Below are 22,257 nucleotides of genomic sequence, written 5' to 3' on the forward strand. Positions count from 1 at the left end.
TTATTGTGATCCCCAAAGTACCATTACGGTATGTTACGTCTACCGTAGATAGCTTTTCTTATATATATAACCTTCTATGTACTAGATACTACTCAATACACACAACTTCACTCCAGAATCTCATATGGTAGTATGTCCGAAACCGAATAGGCCTTTTATAGCTATTCATAAGAAGACTTATCTCTAAGAAAGAGTACTCTTCTGATTAAAATCATCTTAAAAACAATAATAAGATTAGACAGAGTATACAGACGACTGCTATCGTACTGTTAAAATTCCCCTCGTAAAGCTGCAAAACCCCTGAATTAAAACTATTCGAGTTTATTTATATAGGAGACGCAGAAGACCCCTAGTTCTCTGGAAAATTATATAATTTTAGTACCAGAAGAGGGCTATATTACATTAGGCTGCGTAATTTTGAGAAGCTGAGAGAGAATCTATACGATTAACAACAGATAGATAGGGATTAGCTATTATTACTGACCCTAATTATCTGAGTTATCCTAAGAAAAGTATCCTTCTGACAGAGAATACTCCAGACGTAGTCCAAAGTATAGAAGTAAAAGAATATATAATGGTTACTAAGTTGTCAGGCTAGAGACCTGTGACTAGGTAAGGATATCGGATAGTAGAGATTAGATTAGATAGTTAATATACAGACTAATTCTTAAAGAGAGCAAGAATCCTGAATACTTATAGGATCTTAAATATATTAGGGTTCGGGTAGGCCTTAATATACAGGTAACTTAAAGGAGATTTAGCTTCAGATTAGTATTAAGTATCTAAGGTATTATATACTTAGAATCCTATAATAATTTATCCTCCTCTCTGAGCAATAGCTAGCCTAGGCATTAGTATAATATTTAGCAGGAATAGGTAACTTACTTAAAGGTACTCCTTTCTAATAAAGGCTTCTGATATAGTACTGTTTTAGATTTATTTATATAGCGTATAAATAAAGCAGTATAACTTCTTTATTATTATTATAATAAAAGTTTCTCTCTTTTCTGCTCTTACTCTTTATCTATTTATCCTTTTCTTAACTCTCTAACTCTCTCTTTTTATTCTGTCCGTTTTGTTCTTTAATATTAAAGCTTATAATATTTTTCCTATAGCTAATAATAGTAACAGTAGTATATTAGGCTTAGATATAAGCAGTATTAGTAATAAACTAAGCCTATAATCCTTAGATAGTAAGGAAGAAGAAGAGAAGAAAGAAGAGAAGAAAAAAGGTTCTTCTTATAAAAAAAAGTATCTTCTTTAGAATATTACTCTAGAGCTATTCTTTACCTTCTGTATTAGATATATAGCTTATACTGTATTATATATACCTATAGGTATAGTTACTATAGTATATTACTAGTAGGATATAGTTACTTTAATTAAGTATTATTATTATAATACTAAAAGTAAGACTTACTTTTAGGTATAAGATCTCTTTAGATTAGGTTTAATTTACTGCTAACTTATAGTAGTTTTCTTAGGGAATATAGAGTAATATATATTAGCTTTACTTAATATTAGATTAGGCAGAGGATATTTAGGTTAGAGATTCTACTAATCTTAGTATTAGAATACTAGTACCTACTTAGGGTACAGAGAGCAGAGCTATAGTAATTATTTTCTTTCTTTATCTCTTAAAAAGTTTCTATTAGGCTATTAGTTTCTATCTATTCTCCTATAGCCTAAAGTTTAATAGCCAGAACTATCCTAATTTATTTAAGGATTACGATACTTTTATAGCTACTTATTAGAAGAAATATATTACTAATACTAGCAGATCTTTAGTATACCCTTAACGTCTTTTTTATCTTAATATTAGTAATACAGATTATAGTCTTTAGTAAAGTATAATTTAATTCTTTTTCTAGAAGATTATAGTTAGATTTAAGGCTAATTTATCTATAGGAGCTATTACTACTATAATATTAGTAACTATTTAAGGTATTTATAATTTAGCAGATATTTATAGTTTACCCTAGTAAGCTTCTAGGTTTATCTTCTCTCTTCTAAGGTTTAAATAGCCTTATTTAGTATTAATCTTAGGCCTATAGGTCTTTCCTTTATTATCTTTCTTTTTATAATTAGTATAATATATAAGATAATTATTATTAAATTAGTAGTATTTCCTAGTAGTATCCTAGGGGTTTTATTATCTTTATAATATAGTTTTCTTTATTTTCTTTCTTCTAAATAAATTTATTATACCTTATATATTCTTTAAGTAATCTATAGGTTTCTATTAGTTATATTCTAATAGCTAGCTAGTCTATTTAATATAATAGTATAAGGTTCTATTAAAGATTCTTTTATCTTAAATCTCTTTAACCTTCTATTCCTCTTTATCTTTAAGTTTAGATATTAGTATCTATAAATTATCTTTATTTTAGCTATTCTATAGCTTAAGAAGAGAGATAGAGAAAATATTATATAATCTTAAGTATTTCTCTAGTAATATAATATAATATACCTATATACTAATCTTTATAGGGATATAGAAGAATCTAATTTATTAGGGAGATAACTTCTTTTCTTTAGCTTTAAAGTAGATATTCTTTATTAAAAAGGATATAAGAGTTCTAATTTTAAAGTCTTTTAGTTTATAATTTTTATTATATAACTTCTGTTATATTTCTTATGTAATTTAAAGCTTTCTTAAGGTCTCTTTATAAATATTTTAAAGATAAATTACCTATTCTTTAGTACTTAGGGCTTCTTTTTTTAAGTACTTTCTCTAGAGCTTAGACTTAGAAGTTAGGATTATATTCTAGCAGTATATAGAAAAAGGTCTTATTAGTTAATATATTTATAGTATTATTATATATAAACTGTACTATCTTAAGAAGTTAAGCCTAATTTAATTACTCTCTATTAATAAAATACCTAAGATAATCCTCTAGAACTTAGTTAAGTCTTTCTGTCTAACTATTAGTTTAAGGATAGAATACTATAGAGAATTATAGTTTAATCTTTAAATAGTAACAGAGTTATAATCAGAATCTACTTATAAAGATAGAGTCTTAATTAGATATAATTCTCTCTAGGTTTCTATATTTAAGTTTAATTTAATTAAAGAAGAGTTTAGTAAAGTCTTCTATAGATATTATTATCGATATAGAGAGGAATTAAGAGAATTTTATAAGTTAGCAGATAATTACTAGAATTATATTATATTCTCTTTCTTTAAAGATTATAATTAGAAGTCTTATTATAAAGTCTATACTTAGCTCTGTAAATAGCCGATAGAGAATTAGAAGAGATTAGAGTTTACTATAAGGTTAATACCTTAGAGCTTTAACTCTTTAGTATATTAGGTATATTTTAATATATTCTCGAACGTCTTTTAGTAGCTTTTTCTAATAAAATTTTCTTTTTAATAGCTCTTCTATATAAGTCCTTCTAAAATATTCTATAAGCTATTTATTATAGTAAAGTTTAATTAGTTTTCTTCTTAATTTTTCTTTAACAGAAATATAGAGATAATTCTTATAATATAATAGCTTCTCAGAGTTAATACTTTAGTATTTTCCTTTTAAATTACCTACAATAATTACATTAGTTCTTTCTTAAACTATTTTATTATTTTCTTAGTGTAACAGGCCTAGGCCTGTGGAGATATCACGTTATGTTACATAATCTTTTCCTGCAGGAAAACCAGGTAGAGACTTACATAGATACTCTTCTTTAAGATTATTATAAACAGTATATAGGCCTAGCCCTAATTAAACAGTTATTGCTATAGCCCTTTATATATAATAATCTTCTGATTTGATTAGTAATTATAAAATTACCTATAAAGTCCTAGAGGTCCTAGGTACACAAAGCATACAAAGAACGTACCTCTGAATTACTATCTATTCAATACTAATTTAACTATAAAAGCAAAAATCCTAAAAGTCTTAGGTATATAAAGAACATACCCCTAGATTACTCTCTATTTAATACTAATTTAACTATAAAAGTAAAAGTCCTAAAAAGTCTTAAGTATATAAAGAATATACCCCTAAATTACTATCTATTCGATACTGATTTAAATATAAAGTAAAGGTTCTAGAAGAGAATATTCCTAGGTATAATAAGCAAAAGAATTATCTATACGGACTATATTATTAATTTAATAATAAATACTAGGATAGATATAGATCTCCCTTAGAAGAAACTACAACAATAAAACCTACTAGATATAATTATATAGCAACTAATATATATATAAACGTTATATTACTAAGTTATTATATAATAGGAAGAGTATATAGAATAACTTAGATAGCCCTAGCAAAAGCTATAAAGAAGAATATACAAAAAGAGCCTAAAGATCTAGAGAAAGGACCTAATCTTTTAGCCAAAAGATTATCCCTGCTAGTACTACCGGTCTAGGCTAAGCCCTTTCGCTAACTATATATATAATTTCCTAACCTCCTAATATACGCTAGAGATATATTAGAATAGCTAACCTAGAAGGTGATAATAGTAAATAAGTTAATAGTTAATAGTAAAGCTATCGGATTAAGGAAAGAACAATTCCTATATATATTTTTCCGGCTAGAAAAGATAGCTTTAAAGAATACTGTTACCTATATAGAATACTAATAAAAGACAGTAGGTCTAGAGAACCTTTTAAATTACCTAGTAATACTGTATAGTAACCTAAATACTTAGGCTAGAGTAGGAAGATAATTATAATAGTTAAAATAAGAAGAAGAAATATTATTTACTAAGTTTCTACTATAACTAGAAAAGGAATTTATAGATACTAGTACTATAGAATAGCCAGATTAGATAAAGTAATAGATATTACTAAGCTTGCTAAATATAACTATAAAGATAGTATTATTTAGTTGTAGTATCCTAAATAACTTCCTAGGCCTAATTAATTATCTATATAAGATTAGCACTAATAAGGATACCTTAGGGCTCTATAAAATAAAACCCTACTGAACTACTAGAGTAAGTTATACAGATAAAATAGATTAGACCCTAACTATCTCTGTTAACCGAACCAAGATACGTATAATATACTAATAAAACAGTGCTAAAAAGTAGCTAAAAAGGGCCTAATAGGTTAATAAGGAAGAAATATAAGACTAACAATAGAGTAGAAGATACTTCTGATACAGAAGGTATAGTTACTATATCGCTAAATATCTCTATCTCTTAGCTTTCTAGCCAGGAAACTATTATATTATAGCAGAATTAACTAAGAAAGAAGGTTAAAGTACTATTAAATCTGAAAAGAAGACAGAACGAAATACCTATATTAAGAAAGTAAAGCTGGTTATTAAAAGTAATACTAGCAACGATAAATTTATATCTGCTAGTAATAGTAAGTTAGAAAAAGAATAGCTTCTACTCTTAGCTATAAATAGAAGTAAAAGAGAATTAAGAAACTAGATAAGAGTAAAGAACTACTGTTTATAGTTAATATTATAGTTAATAGAACTTAGTTTGTAGAGATACTAGTTAATTATAGCTATCTTAGCTATACAATAATAAACAGTACGCTTATTAAATCTCTTAATCTTCTGTATATTAAGATATATATATGATAACTAGTGTAAGATGGGAATGCTCGCTGGCAGTCTGTCAAGCAGACGGGTCGATCGCGAAGAGACAAAACCACCACACTCGCAGAGTGCAGGAACGAGATGAGCAAAGCGTGACGCTATAGAGAGATGATTGAACGAGCAATAACAGAACCTTTCATACGCAGTATATCGATACCGCAACCTCAGCAGCCTCAGTAGAACATTTTCATAAAGGGGAACATGCATGTTGTTTTTGATAGTATCGAACGAACGCTACTTAATCTCACGAAACAAAACGGTGGCCTTGTTGCTAAGGCCTCCAGCACATGACTACAGGATACCGATGTTGAGAGCGGGAATCCCCATTACATACCACCCTCCCTGAAAATTTGACTGTCCCCTAGTCAAAACAAAGAAAACAAAGAAAACAAAGAAAAGAACGTCAACATTTTCGTTAGACAACGCTTCCGACAGTCATGTCATGCTTCATCCATTAATAGGCACCTAGCCGCTATGAGGAAGGCCAACCTCCGCTTCGGGGGTAGGTTGCTGCATGTTCGACAGCGTTTGAAGTTCAGCATCGACGGAAGTGGGACCATCAGGCAAGAGACCTAGTTCAGGATCGTCCACGAGCATGCCTTTTTCAATGCGGGAGAAGAAGGAGTGCTTGCCATATTCCTTCTTTTCCAAGCGCTTGGTGAGTTCGAAGCAACGCAGGTATTCATACCAGGCTTCCTCTTGCCAGTCACGAACTATTCTTTTTGCAACTTCCGGATCCTTGCCAAAAAGGTCGTCCAATTCCATACAAACCGAGGGGCTGTCCCATCTCTGTCGTCCTACCAGGCAGTTCGGAATATCGTGTCGTGCTGTTCGAAATTGAACTCCGGCCGCGAAAGGAAATGGAATAGTGCCATACCGCGATGAAGGATAGCCAGATGGTGTCTTAGTAGCCGGCATTTGTGCGCGGTGCGCCTCGGCAAGCTCCTCCCATGTATTGGCTTCGGCACAGTCGAGAGTTTCGTGGTCGTCCTGAATGGCAGTATACCACGCAAGTCCTGTTCTGCGTACTGCGGTAGCCGGTCCTGTCGATCCATGAGGCAGGAATGGGAGAGAAAGACGTACGTCACCGATACCACAAACCTCTTGGGTCCATTGGATGCCGTACTTCTCCTCGTCATCTCTCGTCCACATATGGGGTTCAATGCCAGAAATGAGGCCATCGGGAACGGGCCCGCGGGACTGAATGTTCTTCCACCAATCAGCTAACCGCTCTGTCTTATGCATCCCTTTCAATATCGTGGTACAATTCCGTTTATCTTCCTGGGTGAAGGATACAGATCCTTGCAAGATACTGCCGCCCCGTCCTGTGTCGAGATAATCTTGGATGTTGATATCCAAGTGCCGAAACTTAGTATTTTCACCAATCTGAGTGCTCTTGGTGTAATAGGGGTAGGAAATCAGGCGCCATGCATGATCGGGTCGGAAAAAGACGTATGACATGTAGTAGGAGAGGTCTTGCCGAATTAGTTGCTGGATGTTTGAATACCACATCCCACGAAGCCATCCAATCTCTGTTGTCGACTTGCTCAGGTGGTAATGGTACATTCGGAACTCCTGGTGAATCAACGGCCATAGTCCCTCAGGATGTTCTCCGTCGAGGTCTTCTCCGAGCCATGAAAAGAGACCTGGCAGTATAGTGCTGCCATCATTATGCATATCCTTTGCCGGGCGAATATCAGGGGCCTTTCCAGCGTAGATCCGGTCAATCAGGGTATCAACCGACAGCCATTCTGTAGCAGCGGCGAAGTCAGAAACAAGAGGGGCGTAGTGCTGCGGCTTGAAACGATGGAAACCGAGATCGTTTTCCTGCCGGAAACTAAACCATCGAGGATGGTCCTTCATAAATCGGTCCCAGTTCCCAATGTGTCGATATGATAGGGCAACCCGGTTCACCAATTGCTGGTGATTCTTGGACGCACTAGTCATTTGTATAGCTTCCACTAGTGCCTTTGCGTGCTTACTGCAAAGAGTATTGACAGTGATATCTCCGGACCTCGCTAATCTTCTTCCAATGGCTCGCAATGCGACCAGTCCATTTTTCCGCTTCGAGAAATCTTTTTCTTTGAGGGCTCGTATCAGGGTAGCAGGGCGCAGTAAACATCCACACTTCGCATGTGCATCCGCGAGGGCAACTGTTTCTTCGTCGCTTTCTTCGACAACGGCATTGTTCAATACTTCCTGCTGTGTCGGCGGGGCATCCTGCATTTCCTCGTCGCGTTCCGAATCCTGGCTAGATTCCACGCTCTCTTCTTCCTCCATATCCTGGTCTTCCAATTCATCAGGGGGAGCAGCAGCAGCAGCAGCATCATCTTCCGGTAGGAAAACACTCTTCTCGGGAGACGGAGGCAGGGTATATGCTCTTGGTTCGATCCTTGGAAGATCAAATCCTTCGCCTTTTGGACAAACGAATCCATCCTGGTCTATCTGGAGACCCGCACGATCTAGGTGTTCTTGGAGAATCGGCGTCAGGATACGGCACTGGCAGGTCTTGAGCAGGTCACTGGGTTCCAGGTGCTTGGTTTTCTGGGCTCCACTTCCTTTTCCAAAGGTACATCTCTTGATGACATGGTTGTTGATAGATAGCTTGACATCCTCGTAGGACATATCTGTGTTCAGGAGCTTACTAACTTTCTCCGCAAACGCTCGATTCTTGACCCATTGGAAGAACTCGGTGGTATTCCTGCCTGCGGGGTCTTGGTTGTCCCATCTCACAAGCGCTCGCTGTCGAATGCCTTCGATTGTTCTCGCATCCTTTGCTCTTCGCTTTTGTAGCTGGACTGCTTTTTCCCATCGAAGCTGGAATTCCTCTTGGTCTTCATGATGACCCTTCCATAACTCTGCGGAGCTAACATAGTCAAACAGCCTGCAGATGCCGTCACCGAGCAAGTCATGTGCAGCATTCAATTTCCCATAGCAAAACAGTGCAATGTCATATTTTTCTGCAGCGTCACTCTCTTCCAGGGCCTCAAGCATTTGCTCAATCGTGTGGATCTTTTTGCCTTTGATAATCATGCCTGTAGGAATTGGTTCATCCATCCTGGCTCGTCGTATTACAGCACGGTTCACTGGAGTAAAGGTGTTTTGGCTTTCCGCCATCTCGAAATCAGACATCACGGCGTATCTTTATGCGGTTCGTGCAACAAAGGAGGTGATTCGAATAGGTCTCGGAGGTAACGGTGAAAGGAGAGGTTGGTAATCGGATCGGTCAAAGGAATCGTATCCGGCGAATGGCTTCGAAGCACAGGTAAGACGTATCAAAGACGTAGGTTTCGAGGCATATTAGAAGAGGAAATAGTAAGCGGGGTCTGAAAGAAACAAAGAATCGCAGGTTTCAAAGAGCTTCGGGAACAAAGAACCAGGTCCTTTCCCCTCCTCCCGACTCGACCGTCCCTGGTCGAGTCACGCAGTGCCGAATAGTTGCAAAGCTGCAGCGAGTCCTCCGTGGTTCGTAAATGGTTCGGTGGTATCGGGCGAGCATCAAAACGCGTTCGAAAACGATGAAATGGATGAAGAAATGATGAAGGTGAGTTGCGAAAGAGAGGGGGGTTGAAGAAATTGAAAGTGAAAGAGAGGGAAGAAAGGAAGTTATATCATGTAGAGCGTGGCTTCCTAATCGGGTCGAGACAAACGGCCAAATCAGGCCGCAAGGCCGCAAGGCCCCAAGGCTCTAAGGCTCTAAGGCATCAATTTCCTGCCGGAAAACGATGCCCCGATTAGGACCTGCGACCCCTCGTTCTTCTCAACGAAGGCCTTCCCCGTCGTCGTGGTGCTCGCTCACGTGGTGTCTCAATCCATCCTTCATGTTGCTGTCGACCTTGGCCACTACCTCGGCCTCGTTGACCTCTCGGACGTCCATTTGGGTTACGCTGCGGTAAGGATGAAGCCTCTTCCTGATCATTTAGATCCTTCCGAGAATAGAACTTCTTCAATCGATCGCCATTGAATGACTCCGGCTGATGGGTCAGATCGTATAAAACCGTACCATCGAGTTCACTCAGCAAATATGAACCGCTTTTGACCGTATGAATCCGATAAGGCCCCAACCAACGGAATTGTAGTTTTGTCCTTGAATGATAGTCCATGCTGCGAATGGTGTTGTGCAGGAGAACAAGATCACCCTGTGCAAATCGGTCATTCCGAAGCAGATGATGTTCGTCGAAGAAGTGCGCATTTGCTTCTTTCAGACGGCGCATACGCAGGATTGCTTCTTCAATATCCTGGTCCCGCTTTTCGAATTGCCGCGCTCTCATTGCTAGTAAATCCTTTCGGTCTCGGACCTCATGCCATAGCAGCATGCTCCAGGTAGACATCTGTAATTCAATGGGTATAATAGGATCCTTCCCATACAGAAAGAAGAACGGGCTCATTCCAGTGGTGGCATTAACCGTAAAACGATCCGCCATCAGGACAGAATAGAAATGGGGCCTCCATGGTCGCTTGATTTGCCGAGTAACGTTGTCTATAGGGTAGCCTTCTGTCATCTTTGAGAGAGCATCTTTCATAGTTCGCATCGCACGTTCCACAGGGCCATTAGAACCGGGATGGTACGCGGAGATCTTAACTCTTGATATTTGCTCGCGTTCCAAGAAGGCTGTTAATCCTCCACGGTTTTCAGGTCCCATGTCAATTACTATTTCCCGAGGAATCCCATAACGACTGATGATATCTTCCTTGATGAATTGGACGACGCTCTCTGTTTTCGCAGAATGCAATACTCTCGCCTCTGGCCATCCGCTGACAGAGTCTCTCGCTTGAATAACGACACGTTCACCGTCTTCTGGAGGCATTCGAGTTGTGTCAATATACCATTTATCGAAAAGCAACAGCGGTTGCGTAACAATAGCAGGTTCATGCAGACGATTCGGAGCTCTGGCCTGGCATAATGAGCATGTCTTAACATATTTTGACACATCTTCGTACGCGCGAGACCACCAGTAGCGATGTTTGATCAAGGCATACGTAGCTTCTCGTCCTTTATGGCCAAGATCATCATGGGTGCTTTTCAACGCAGCTTGTTGGTCTTCTTTTTTGTCTAGAACCCTGCGGAGCAATTCGGCATTACCTTTGACACGTCGGAACAAATGACGCTCTTGAACGACGAACTTCATGCATTTTCTTTTGAACGAATAGAATTCAGACAGGCTCATACGGCCAGGTCTTCGGAGGGTTGTCAGGTATCTTGCAATTTGCTCCGATTCAGAAGAGTATCCTTCATGCAGCACATCGATAACAGGATCACCGGGAATTTCAACATTAGCAGAGACAGGACAACAACTGGCTCGGAGATATAGGACCTCCGTATCAACAAGGTCATCAATATCCTGTTCTTGGTCTCTCTCATGTAGATCTTCCTCAGTTGGTGGACGGCGGGATAGGGCATCTGCAGCGCCATTGCCAGTGCCAGGAACGTGCTTGACATCAAAATCAAAAAGCTGAATCCATGCAATCCAGCGGGTAACAAGAGCACCAGGGAGGTCGGTTGCAGTGCGATTCAATTGAGCCACCAAGGTATTAGCATCAGTCTCCAAGACGAAGTATACCCCATATAGCCAATGGCGAAATTTCTTAAAAGCCATCAAAACAGCACGGCATTCTAGCTTTCCTGCGTCATATTTCGATTCAGCCTGTAACCAAACCCCTGACTCGTATCGTGCAGGATTGCGGACACCGTTCCGAGCCTGCATGAGCACGCCACCCCATCCTTTTATAGAAGCATCTGCAGCAACGATCATGAGAAACGGATTAAAGTCGTAATCTATAGGCAGGACTGAGGGGAACTCTGAAAGGCGTGACTTTATCTCGGTAAACGCCACCTGGTGGACTTCGTTCCACATAAAATGGGCATTCTTTCGCAGTATCTCATAGAGAGGCTTCATGATGACCTGGAATTTCTCAATCAGGATACGAAAGTAGACAGCAAGGCCGACAAATGAACGCAGTTCATCCTTCGACCGAGGCGTAGGCCACTGTGTAACCTTTGCAACCTTCGCTTCGTCGGGTCGTCGGCCATTAATGTCACACACCCAGCCGACAACTTCAATTCCTTTCATCATAAACTGGGACTTTTCGGCTGAGATGACCGCTCCGGCTAATTCCAAAAGATATAGCGCTTCATCGAGATTCTGAACGTGCTCTAGGACATATCGGCGAATCCCTTCTTCTACAAACTCGTCATTGTATGTTGTTCGCGGACCCTTAACGGCAACATCGTCAAGAAATAAACGCGCCTTTGTGCCGAAAATACTATGCAGAATGACCGAGATCACTCGTTGAAACTGGGCGACTGAATTCGATGCACCTTGGAGAATGGTGGTCTGGCGAAGCAGACCGAGGGGAGTTTGAATAGCCGTTAGATCCCGATCATCCTTATGCAGTTCGATTTGATCATATCCGGAGAAGAGGTCGACTAACGAAGCCATCGCCATTCCTGCAAACTCTTCGGCAAACTCATCTGCTATTGGAGGCATGTTGGCATCTCTTTTTGTCACTTTGTTGATCATCATTGCTGCGTTGACCATTCGATATTTGCCAGTTTGCTTCTTGCCGACAAGGAACCACGGGTTCCGATACGGTCCATCACAGGGTTCGAGCACGCCCTTGCGTAGCCGATCACGCAGCATTTCGATGACTATAGCGTTCAGTGCATAGGGGATCTTAAAACCGGGGTGCTGCCACGCTTCATGGGAGACGGTTTTAATGCGTTGCGGAGGCATTACTTCGTTGTGTATCCTCTGAACATGTTCCCATTCCCAGGCTAGCACTCCCTCTCTTTTGAAAAGAAGTTCTCGAAAAAGTGCTCTCTCACGTGGCAGTAGATCCTTTCCTACTAGCAGTGTTATCTCTCGTTCTGGGGTAAGACGAGCACCTCTCGCAATCACGGAAATACGAGGCTTGAGCAAATGGTCGAATTCAGTTCGAATGTCAGGTGCGCGATACTGAGTATGGTACTTTTTGAGGCATTCGTGCTGCCAATCAGGGTGGCCGACGGGGATCGTCCCATCTGATTCCGATGAATTTACCGGACGAACTTTGTCAGCCTTCCTTTTATAGAGCGTATTAACCGGTGCTCGATAGTAAGACGGATATTCAGGACGACTCTTCCATAACGGTCGAGTGTCGGTCATGCTCTCGAGAGAGAACCCAGTACGATATTCCTGGGCGACCAGTTGGTCTTGAACGGCATGTAATTACCGCGCGTAACTGGGAGATGGTTTTCCTGCAGGAAAACCCCTGACTGGCGGTGCCGCGAAGAACTCAATATGATTAATATATTTTTGTATGGTTTTGTCGTTTTCGACTGTTTTTGGCTGTAGAATTTTTGTTTTCTGAGAACGCAGCTGACAGCAAGAGGAAGAAGAAAGAGATATAATCGATTCGGAAGGCGGTGATTCAGGGCAGAGGATTGAGACCTCAGTAAACAACACCGGAACAGGGGATGACAACACGCCTACATACCCTGCTCGTCGTTTAAAGAAGCGGAGTCCTGGGGCCACAGTTGATTCTCGAAGATAGATCCGCCATCACTGGGACGATAAGCAATGAATGAAGTGTATCGCTTACGGCCTTCATTAAAAATGGTGCACATGACTCGGCCATCTGTCATTTCCTCAGTCCGCAACCCTGCGTTGCTTGCCCACAATCTGCCAAGAAGCAACTCATTCGTGGTATTATCCGTCACCATAGTATGGGAATTGACCGTAACGCCGCTAATGGTGATAGGCAAGTGTTCAAGACATGCTGCAACACTGATTCCACGACCTCCGTCCACTGGGGTGAGCTGAAGATGAGGCTTGAGTCTCATCTCGGGCAACGCGCTCATACGCTTAACCACCTTTCGATGGATAATGTTGACCGCACTTCCTGTATCGATCAATGCCTTGATAATCTGGTCGCCGACAACCGCCGTTGCATACATAAACCCTCGCGTATATTCCTGGTGTGACTTTATAGGGGCCTCGATAACCTGCGCAGTTTGGAAATTGACTGAAGAACTAACAACCGGAGGAACTGAAGCATCATAATTAGGACCTGACGACATAAAATGGGAACGAGCTCTCTTCTGCAATTCCTGAACCTGGGCATCGACGCATTGAGATAGATCTGCAGCAGTAGCATTAATGGGCACTTGGTTGATGACCTCGGTAAGCTTCTGACTTATAGCATCTGTGCTGATATCTTTTCCGACACCAGCTCGAATACGAGGAGCAGCGCCAAGGAGTTCACTAATAGAGATCGTAACGCTAGTTTCCCAAACCTTCCGCAGTATCAGGTCGGTAATCATGGACCTTTTCTCAGCCACAGCAGGATCCTGCGGTCCTCTGACCCGACGCGGAATATCATTCGGAGATAGGTTTCCTGCCGGAAAACCTTGCAGCGTTTGTTCCTGAGAAGTTCCCTGGGTGTCATCTGGTACAAGCATTGGTTCATCCTCATTAGCCTCCTCAATACGCGGTTGAAAACGGCCTTGCTGAGCATTCCTGGTACGCGCGTATTCAGACGCGCGCTGTTTTCCCTTTCTCACACGACCATCCTGGACCTGTCCTCCGATAGCATTAACTGGACCTGTCCAATATTCCTCTCCATATTCTTCCTCATCCTCTGACAGTTTTTCCCATGCAGGCTCAGATCCAAGAAGGGACGCAGCAACATATCGAACCGGAGCAGAATAATAGTCATGACCAGAGATACCATTGAGAGACGCGCCTAGGAACTGTACTGGAGCAGAGGGTATCGATTGGACATGATTGCTTGCAGATTGCTGTAGGTTTTGGTTTGCCCATGCAGCATATTGTTCAGGAATCAAGTCTTTCCTCAGAACCCCTATTCGCAGTCTCAGTTCCGGGCCCGGATTTACCTTGGTTCCTAGAGTCGTTCGACCAGTTATCTCATTCCGGTGGATCATTCCCTTTGCCTCGAAGTCCCGGATAGAATCACATTGATCGGGGGTGCTGTTGTGTGGACCTCCACATGTCCAGCATTCCCTAGGAGGACCGACCCCCATGCCATTCGACGGTATACCTCGGTTTTGTTCATAAAAAGGGTTATTCCGGCGATCAGACCTAGCATCCAGTTTCAGCGCAAGAGCTTCCAGTTTCCGGGCTACATCGTCAATTGCTCGCGAGGTAGAGTCATCAGCTTGTCGATCCTTGGGTAGAACAACCGGGATAGCAGGTACGAGAGGAACAGAAGAAACAGACTGCTGCTGCAGTGACGAAGATACATGGGGAGAAGGAGACGATTTCCTTGCAGGTTCTTTTATCTCGGTCTTTCGCTGAACTTCAGCCTCAACGCGCAGGGTTGCTTGCACCTGTTCATAGGCCGTCTGGTAGGAGATCTGATCACGGCGAGAACGAGACCTCTCTGCATGTCGCTTATGAATCCTTTTCTGCCATTTTATTGGAAGACCCTTGATAAGCGTGCTTGCTCGGTCAATATCACTCAGAAGACCTAGCAACGATATTTCCGTGGATACTTCATGAAACTCGCTCAGATAATGACGAATCTCATCATTTGTCGAACGTTCAATGGCAACAAGCTGGTCGAGATATTCCTTGGTATACCTCAACTGCTCATCATCCCAGTCATGGTAATTGTCCAAGAAGGCCTCACGAAACATGCGCCAATTCCTCGTTTTCCAGGCATAATGACCTTCAACCCAGACACGCGGCGGTCTTTCGCAGTATTGGGGGAGGAGATCTATAATTTCCTTATGACGGACAATACCACTGCAACGACAGGTATCCTCTAGCTTTCTCAGGAAATCAGATGCATTGGTTTCATTGAAAGCAGGGGCCCCCTGGGATCCTGGGGCTGGCATCGCGCTGTATATCATTTGATATATTGGTCGAGGCGGCGGAACAGCATAGTAATGAGTTGGTGGTACAGGATCCCGCGAAGGTATTGTCGGCGGAGGGGGCGGAGGTGGTCTTGCAGTAGCTTCCTGAATTACAGGACTAGCAGGACGAGAGGGTTCACCAATAGTCGATCCAGAAGCTTCAGGAAGCGGTTCGCGAAACTGAGTGAATTGTTCCGCGGCGGTAATGGGTGCAGCCATATCGCCAGGAAGTTCACTGTCATTTCCACCGTCATTGATAGCCATGGTTTCGGGAGATCGTTTTCCTGCAGGAAAACGAGGTGCCGAGGAACAAGAAGAACAAACAGATGTAGTATCAGAGAATGAATCAGCCTGACAAAACGATTCCGAAGTAGAAACAGAAGTAGATGAAGATGTAGACAAAGAAGGGGATACAGAACGGGGAACAGGGGACTCTGTACTCAATGGTAATAATAATAACGACGCAGCCGTTGGCGATTGATTCCGTTCCGACAGTGATCCTTTTTCCAATAAATAACGTAGCGCAAATGACAACAGAATATTAGACAGCGCTGAATGCCAGACATAGCCAATGCCAGGACATCTCTGAATCGCTATCTTATGCAATTGACCCGGTGTCATTCGTAAAATGCCTTCCAGTGTTATGGCATCTCCCGTGTGCCAATCAGCGAGCGTTGATCGTAAAAACTGCACATATTCCGCAGATAGCGGCATTTCGATAGGCCTTTCGGCTGACATTTCGAACATTTGATAGGCTGATCCTACCTAGGATCAAGCCGCTCTTCACCCTTTGTGATATATTCGAATACCGTCGTATTCTCTCAGGGTCAAACGCAGTACCCACTTCTCACAATGATATTGCTCTTGCTTTCAGCCACCCTTTTGTTAATCGAGCCTTCCCGGGACGCCATATGTAAGATGGGAATGCTCGCTGGCAGTCTGTCAAGCAGACGGGTCGATCGCGAAGAGACAAAACCACCACACTCGCAGAGTGCAGGAACGAGATGAGCAAAGCGTGACGCTATAGAGAGATGATTGAACGAGCAATAACAGAACCTTTCATACGCAGTATATCGATACCGCAACCTCAGCAGCCTCAGTAGAACATTTTCATAAAGGGGAACATGCATGTTGTTTTTGATAGTATCGAACGAACGCTACTTAATCTCACGAAACAAAACGGTGGCCTTGTTGCTAAGGCCTCCAGCACATGACTACAGGATACCGATGTTGAGAGCGGGAATCCCCATTACACTAGATAGTATAGTAGTAAATTAAGAACAGATTACCTACGTTACCTACTTTAATATAGATATCTATAGATACTAACAAGGTATTATCTTTACGTATATTATTAAGGATTAGATAGATAATATAATCTTTGGCCTACTATAGGTTAAGGATATAGACAGAATATATTCTCCTAGGAAAGGGTATATAGATATCTATATAAAGTCTTATAGAAGGATATAATACTAGAATTAAAAGGATTACTCTATCGGACCTACAGGGAAGAAGACACTAGAAGTAAAACAACTGTTAGTAAAGAGTATTTAATGTCTGTTTAATAGAGTAATAATACTAGATAGGCTGTAAATTAGGAAGGTTATACTAAAGGATATTAATAAGGCTATCTTTTAGCCGAAAGATAAGGTCCCTATTAAAGAGAGACTTCTCTGCCAGTATTAGAAGTAGCTTAATGTTTTTAGTAAGTAACTAGCGAATATACTACTACTATATCGACTAAAAATTAACTATAAGATACTGTTAAAATAAGACTAAAACAGTATTAAAGAACTATCTCTCTATAGTCCTCTCTATAGTATAAATAAAGAAGAACTTTTATACCTTAGGAAGACGTTAACTAAACTATTAGATAAGAACTTTATTTAAGTAAGTAAATTACCTACTACTGTACTAGTATTATTAGTATAAAAACCAGACAGAGATATCCGGTTTTATATTAACTACTGCAGATTAAATAAATTAAGTATTAAGGACCGGTATCTGTTATTGTTAATTTAAGAGACGCTATAGAATATATTAAAGATAAGATAGTTTATAAAGCTTAATATTATAGCAGTATTTTATAAGGTATAAGTAGCACTAGGTAAAGAATAGAAAACAGCCTTCTGTACGAGATATAGTCTTTTTAAATAAAATATAATATTCTTTAGCCTAATAGACGTACTAGCTATATTTTAAAGGTTTATTAATCAGACTCTGTAGGAGTATCTAGATAACTTTGTATCTGTCTATATTGATAATATTATTATCTACTTAGATAGTTCTATTAAAGATTACTAATAGAAGGTTTATAAAGTACTTTAGAAACTTAAGAATATAGAGTTATAATATAATATTAGTAAGTTAGAATTTAAGTAAGATTTAGTTAAATATCTTAGCTTTATTGTATATACCGGTAGAGGGGTATACGTTAACCCTAAGAAGGTAGAAGCAATACGTATATAGGAAGTACTAAGGACAGTTTATAACGTTTAGGGCTTCTTAGAATTTACTAACTTCTATTACTTATTTATACCCTAATTCGCTGTTCTGTTATTACTGTTAATAAGATTAATAAAGAAGGATATACTATTCTAATAGGATTAAGACTGCTAAGAAGTATTTAATAAACTAAAGGGCCTGTTTATTAATACCCTAATACTGGTATATTTTAAAGAGAAAAGAGAAACTGTTATTAAGACTAATATATCCAGATAGGCTATAGGTATAGTACTCTTATAATAATAAAAAGACAGAAGACTAGCCTTCTGTACCTATATATTATAAAGATTATTACTAGCTAAAGTAAATTATAAGATATATAATAAGGAGTTACTTACTATTATTTAGGTACTGTATAAATAGTATCTAGAACTAAAGATAGTCCCTTAATTTATTATTATAATAGACTATAAGAACCTACAATACTTTAACAAAGTATAGTATCTTAGCAAATAGTAGATATAATAGGTAGAACTAATAGCAGAATTTGATTTTACTCTCTACTACTAACTAGGTAAGCTTATAGTATTACCGGATATATTATCTAGAAGAGGATAGGACTTATCTTAGGATATTACAGATAAAAGACTATCGAATTAATTTTATACCTTATTTGAAAAGGTATCGATTTAATATAATTATACCTATAAGGTTAATAAGATAGATCTTAAATTTACTATCCTAGTACTACTTTTTAATAATTAAGAACTATAGAATAGATAGGAAAAAGTAAGGCTAGCTAATAGTGTCTACTAAGCCTATTTAATAGCAGTAAAGAACAGTAAATATAGTATTAGGATTAAAATAAGTATAAAAACTAGTCTCTCTGAGTGCTATCTAGACAAACAAGGGTTATTATATTTTAGATAATGATTATAGATTCCTAAGAGCAAATAGTTATAAACCAGTATTATCTAGAAAGTATATAACTCCTATATTACTAGATACCTAGGATAAGATACTATATATATAATACTATCTTAGAGATTCTTCTGGCCTAGAGTAGCAAAGAATATACAATAATTCCTATAGAACTGTACTATTTATAGAAGGACTATAGTCTGGTAAGATACAAAGTATAGACTACTAAAACTACTCCTAATCCTATAATAAATTTAGGCTAAATTATCTATAGATTTTATTATAGAGCTATCTCTAGTAAAGGAAGATAGTTCTATAAACCTACTGGTTATTACTAATCGACTTACTAAGGATATAATATTAATTAGTATAAAAGGAATTACGTTATAAGAGATAGCAGAAGTATTTCTAATATACTTCTATATATATTATAGTTTGCTAAAAGTAATTACTAGTAATTAAGGGCTATAGTTTATAAGCAGATTCTAGCGAATAGTATATAAAAAACTAGTAATTTAATACTAATTATCGACCGTCTTCTACCTATAATCAGACAGGGTAACAGAATAAGCAAACTAGAAAGTAGAAAGGATTATAAGAATCTTTATTACCTACGTACAGGATAACTAGAAGGGACTATTACTAATAGTTACAGTAGTAATTAATAACTAGAATACCTTATTAACAGAACTATCCCTCTTCTTCTTTACCTATAGATATTATATTGATCCCCTTAGTATAAACGATAATAATACAATATAAATAGATAAAATAACCCTACCTACTACTGCAGATAAATCGTTTGTAAAATAACTATAAGAAGCTACTGATTAGATACAGTTAGTAATTATAGTTGTCTAAGAAATATAATAGGAATAGGTAAACTATTCTCGGCGTACTGCCCCTATATACTATATTAGTAATAAGGTTTAGCTAAATCTATATAATATTTACTTCTAACAGCCCTCTAAAAAGTTTGATTAGATATATATATAGTATAAGATAGTAAAGGTACCTATACTATATATAGTATAACTAAATATACTAACTAGTATATATCTAGTATTTAATATTAAGTTAGTACAGCTAGCAGCTACAGATCCGTTTCTCTCTTAAGTTATTAACAATATATAGCCGTCTCCTATAGAAATTAACAATAAGGTAGAATATAAAGTTAAAGAGATACTTAACCATAAGGAAAGGTATATTAGCAGAGGTAAACAAACCGAGGTTTTAATAAAATAGATAGGGTATACAGAGACTATATAGGAACTAGTAGATAAGATAAAGAATTATATAGCAATAGATACGTACAAGAGGTAGTTCGGCTGTATTACAAGAGCATCCTGACTATAAGTTACTGCTAAAAAGAATATAGTAATACTAATACTACAGCTTTTAGCCGAAAGATAAGATAAGAAGGGGGGGTACTATAACAGGCCTAGGTCTGTAGAGATATTACGTTATATTATATAACCTTTTCCTGCAGGAAAACTAGGTAGAGACTTATATAGATACTCTTCTTTAAGATTATTATAAACAGCATACAGGCCTAGCCCTAATTAAACAGTTGTTGCTATAGCCCTTTATACTTAGAGTTCCTTAATTAATCTTTTTAGTTCTCTTAGAGATTTATCTGTAAGTAGATCTTTATTTATAGCTATAGTAAATACTATTTAAGAGAATATAAATTAAGAGTAACTTAAAACCTTATAATATATTATATTATAGCCCTAACTTAGGAGAAACTTAGTTATATTATAACCCTAACTTAGGAAAACTTCTTAATTATTCTCTAGATCTAAATAATTAGCTTTACTAAACTTATCTATAGTCTTTCCTAGATCTTTCTAATCTATAGGGATAGTAGTATTATTCTAAACCTAGTTTAGTTCTAACTCTAGAGTACTAGATAAGCTACTTATAGTTAGAGAGAAAGATAGTAATAGACTTCCTACAGACTAATATAGTTATACTTATTAATCTCTACTCTTCTCTGCTTTTCTCTCTAAACAGTTTTATACTAATAATAAACTACTATACTTTTATAAATAATTCGGCTATAATTCTCTTATAAATTAGCCCTAATATTTCTTCTGTAGACAGAGCTTTCTCTTCTTCTAAAGTATAAGATAATCTATCTATAGGATTTATCTTATCTAAGTAGTAATATATTATAATATTAAAAGGGGTAAGAAAGAGATACTAATATATCTATCTTCTATTAATCTTTAGTTAGTTTATAAAGAGTCTTAGATTATAATAATTAGTTAGAACTTTAACTTAGTACTAGCTTTCTTTAAGATATTAATACTAATATTTAAAGAAATAAATAATTATAAATAGCTCTTAATCTAGTATTGTTTGACACGGTGAGCGGGGGGGCCAGAAACGGCCGCCATTCGCTCCTCCGCCCTGCCGCCCGTGACCGCCTTCCTGTACCCGTAGGGGCCCTGCCCTTTCCAGTATCGCGTCCGCTGTGGTCGTCCCATCCGGCTTAGCGCTGCAGTCGCCGCTTTTGCCGACCCTACCATCTATAAAAGACCGCTCGTCCTCATCTGCACTTCTCCCACGCACCTTCACCTCTTCCTGCCCTCCCAACATGACTGAATCCCCTTCCTTCGCGCCCCACTAGTGTCAAACGCGTTGGGTCCGGTTGCCTGATCTTTTTATTTGATCGGAGATATCGCCTAACCGGGAATCCAGCTTGTTTCGGCCAGCTTTCGCCATGGTTCAAATTCACGCTTCACGATCTCTGCTATCGGTAGCTTTCTGCTTCGCTCTCCCTTGAGACTACTATGAAGCCTTGGCTTCGAACAGAGCTTCATCTCTAGACTGCTGTCTCGCCCTTCGGGCTGCAGGCGTCGATGTCGCGATATCCTCGCCTCATCGGTGTACAATGGATTCGGAATCTTGTCGGACATGCCGCTGGACACTGCACCGCTCTCGCCACCTTGAGGTTGCATTGCACTGCCTCTCCCCACTGTCTTTCGTGAATGCCGTGAGACCCGGTGGGCCTACAATTTCCGCGGCCCGTCGTCCGGCTAATGTGCGCCGCCAATCATTTCATCTTGCTGGCCGTCTTCACATGAAATGATGGCAAAAAATTGCCGCATTTGTATCCAGTGGTGAATTTCAGGGTTGAAGGGCGGGGCGGTTGCCTTGATCCAGGCAAGGCTACGACAAAAGCATGTTTTGGGAAACGGGGGCGGACATAGCGGACATCTGGCTGCAATGCTCATGCTTCTGAGTGGTATGTGAGCTGGCCTACGACATTTGGTGGATCAAATTTATCAAGACAATGACCTCTTGAGCTGGTGTATAAAAGGAGCGCAGCACCACCACTTTGGCACTCCAGGAAGCCCAAACCCTTCTGCCCAAATCCCCATCCCCCCCCTCCCCCTACGCCAGAATATCCTTTCCCACCCTCAGTCCCCATTCCAAAACCTCAGTGCAGTTTGCTTTCCT

General features: G+C 39.1%; 4 protein-coding genes across 4 annotated transcripts; all 4 read right to left on the reverse strand.

Annotated features, from left to right (window-relative positions):
• Positions 1-6,029: 6,029 nt before the first annotated feature.
• On the reverse strand, positions 6,030-8,696 carry N7509_000174 (uncharacterized protein; the record flags this gene model as incomplete). The annotated part of the gene is made up of 2 exons (XM_056624821.1): positions 6,030-6,282; positions 7,309-8,696. 2 exons carry the CDS (start codon positions 8,694-8,696, stop codon positions 6,030-6,032), a joined length of 1,641 nt encoding a protein of 546 aa, XP_056494686.1.
• A 602-nt stretch (positions 8,697-9,298) lies between these two features.
• Positions 9,299-12,709, reverse strand: N7509_000175 (reverse transcriptase family protein; the record flags this gene model as incomplete). The annotated part of the gene is made up of 1 exon (XM_056624822.1): positions 9,299-12,709. One exon carries the CDS (start codon positions 12,707-12,709, stop codon positions 9,299-9,301), a length of 3,411 nt encoding a protein of 1,136 aa, XP_056494687.1.
• Positions 12,710-13,032: 323 nt separating this feature from the next.
• Positions 13,033-15,684, reverse strand: N7509_000176 (retropepsin-like aspartic protease; the record flags this gene model as incomplete). Its single annotated transcript, XM_056624823.1, has 1 exon — positions 13,033-15,684. The coding sequence occupies one exon, from the start codon at positions 15,682-15,684 to the stop codon at positions 13,033-13,035; it is 2,652 nt and encodes an 883-aa protein (XP_056494688.1).
• Positions 15,685-21,479: 5,795 nt separating this feature from the next.
• Positions 21,480-21,713, reverse strand: N7509_000177 (uncharacterized protein; the record flags this gene model as incomplete). The annotated part of the gene is made up of 1 exon (XM_056624824.1): positions 21,480-21,713. One exon carries the CDS (start codon positions 21,711-21,713, stop codon positions 21,480-21,482), a length of 234 nt encoding a protein of 77 aa, XP_056494689.1.
• Between the last annotated feature and the right edge of the window lie 544 nt (positions 21,714-22,257).

This window comes from Penicillium cosmopolitanum (genome assembly GCF_028827165.1).
Source record: "Penicillium cosmopolitanum strain IBT 29677 chromosome Unknown utg000002l:1.0-415252.0:1.0-415526.0, whole genome shotgun sequence".
Taxonomy (NCBI): Eukaryota; Fungi; Ascomycota; class Eurotiomycetes; order Eurotiales; family Aspergillaceae; genus Penicillium; species Penicillium cosmopolitanum.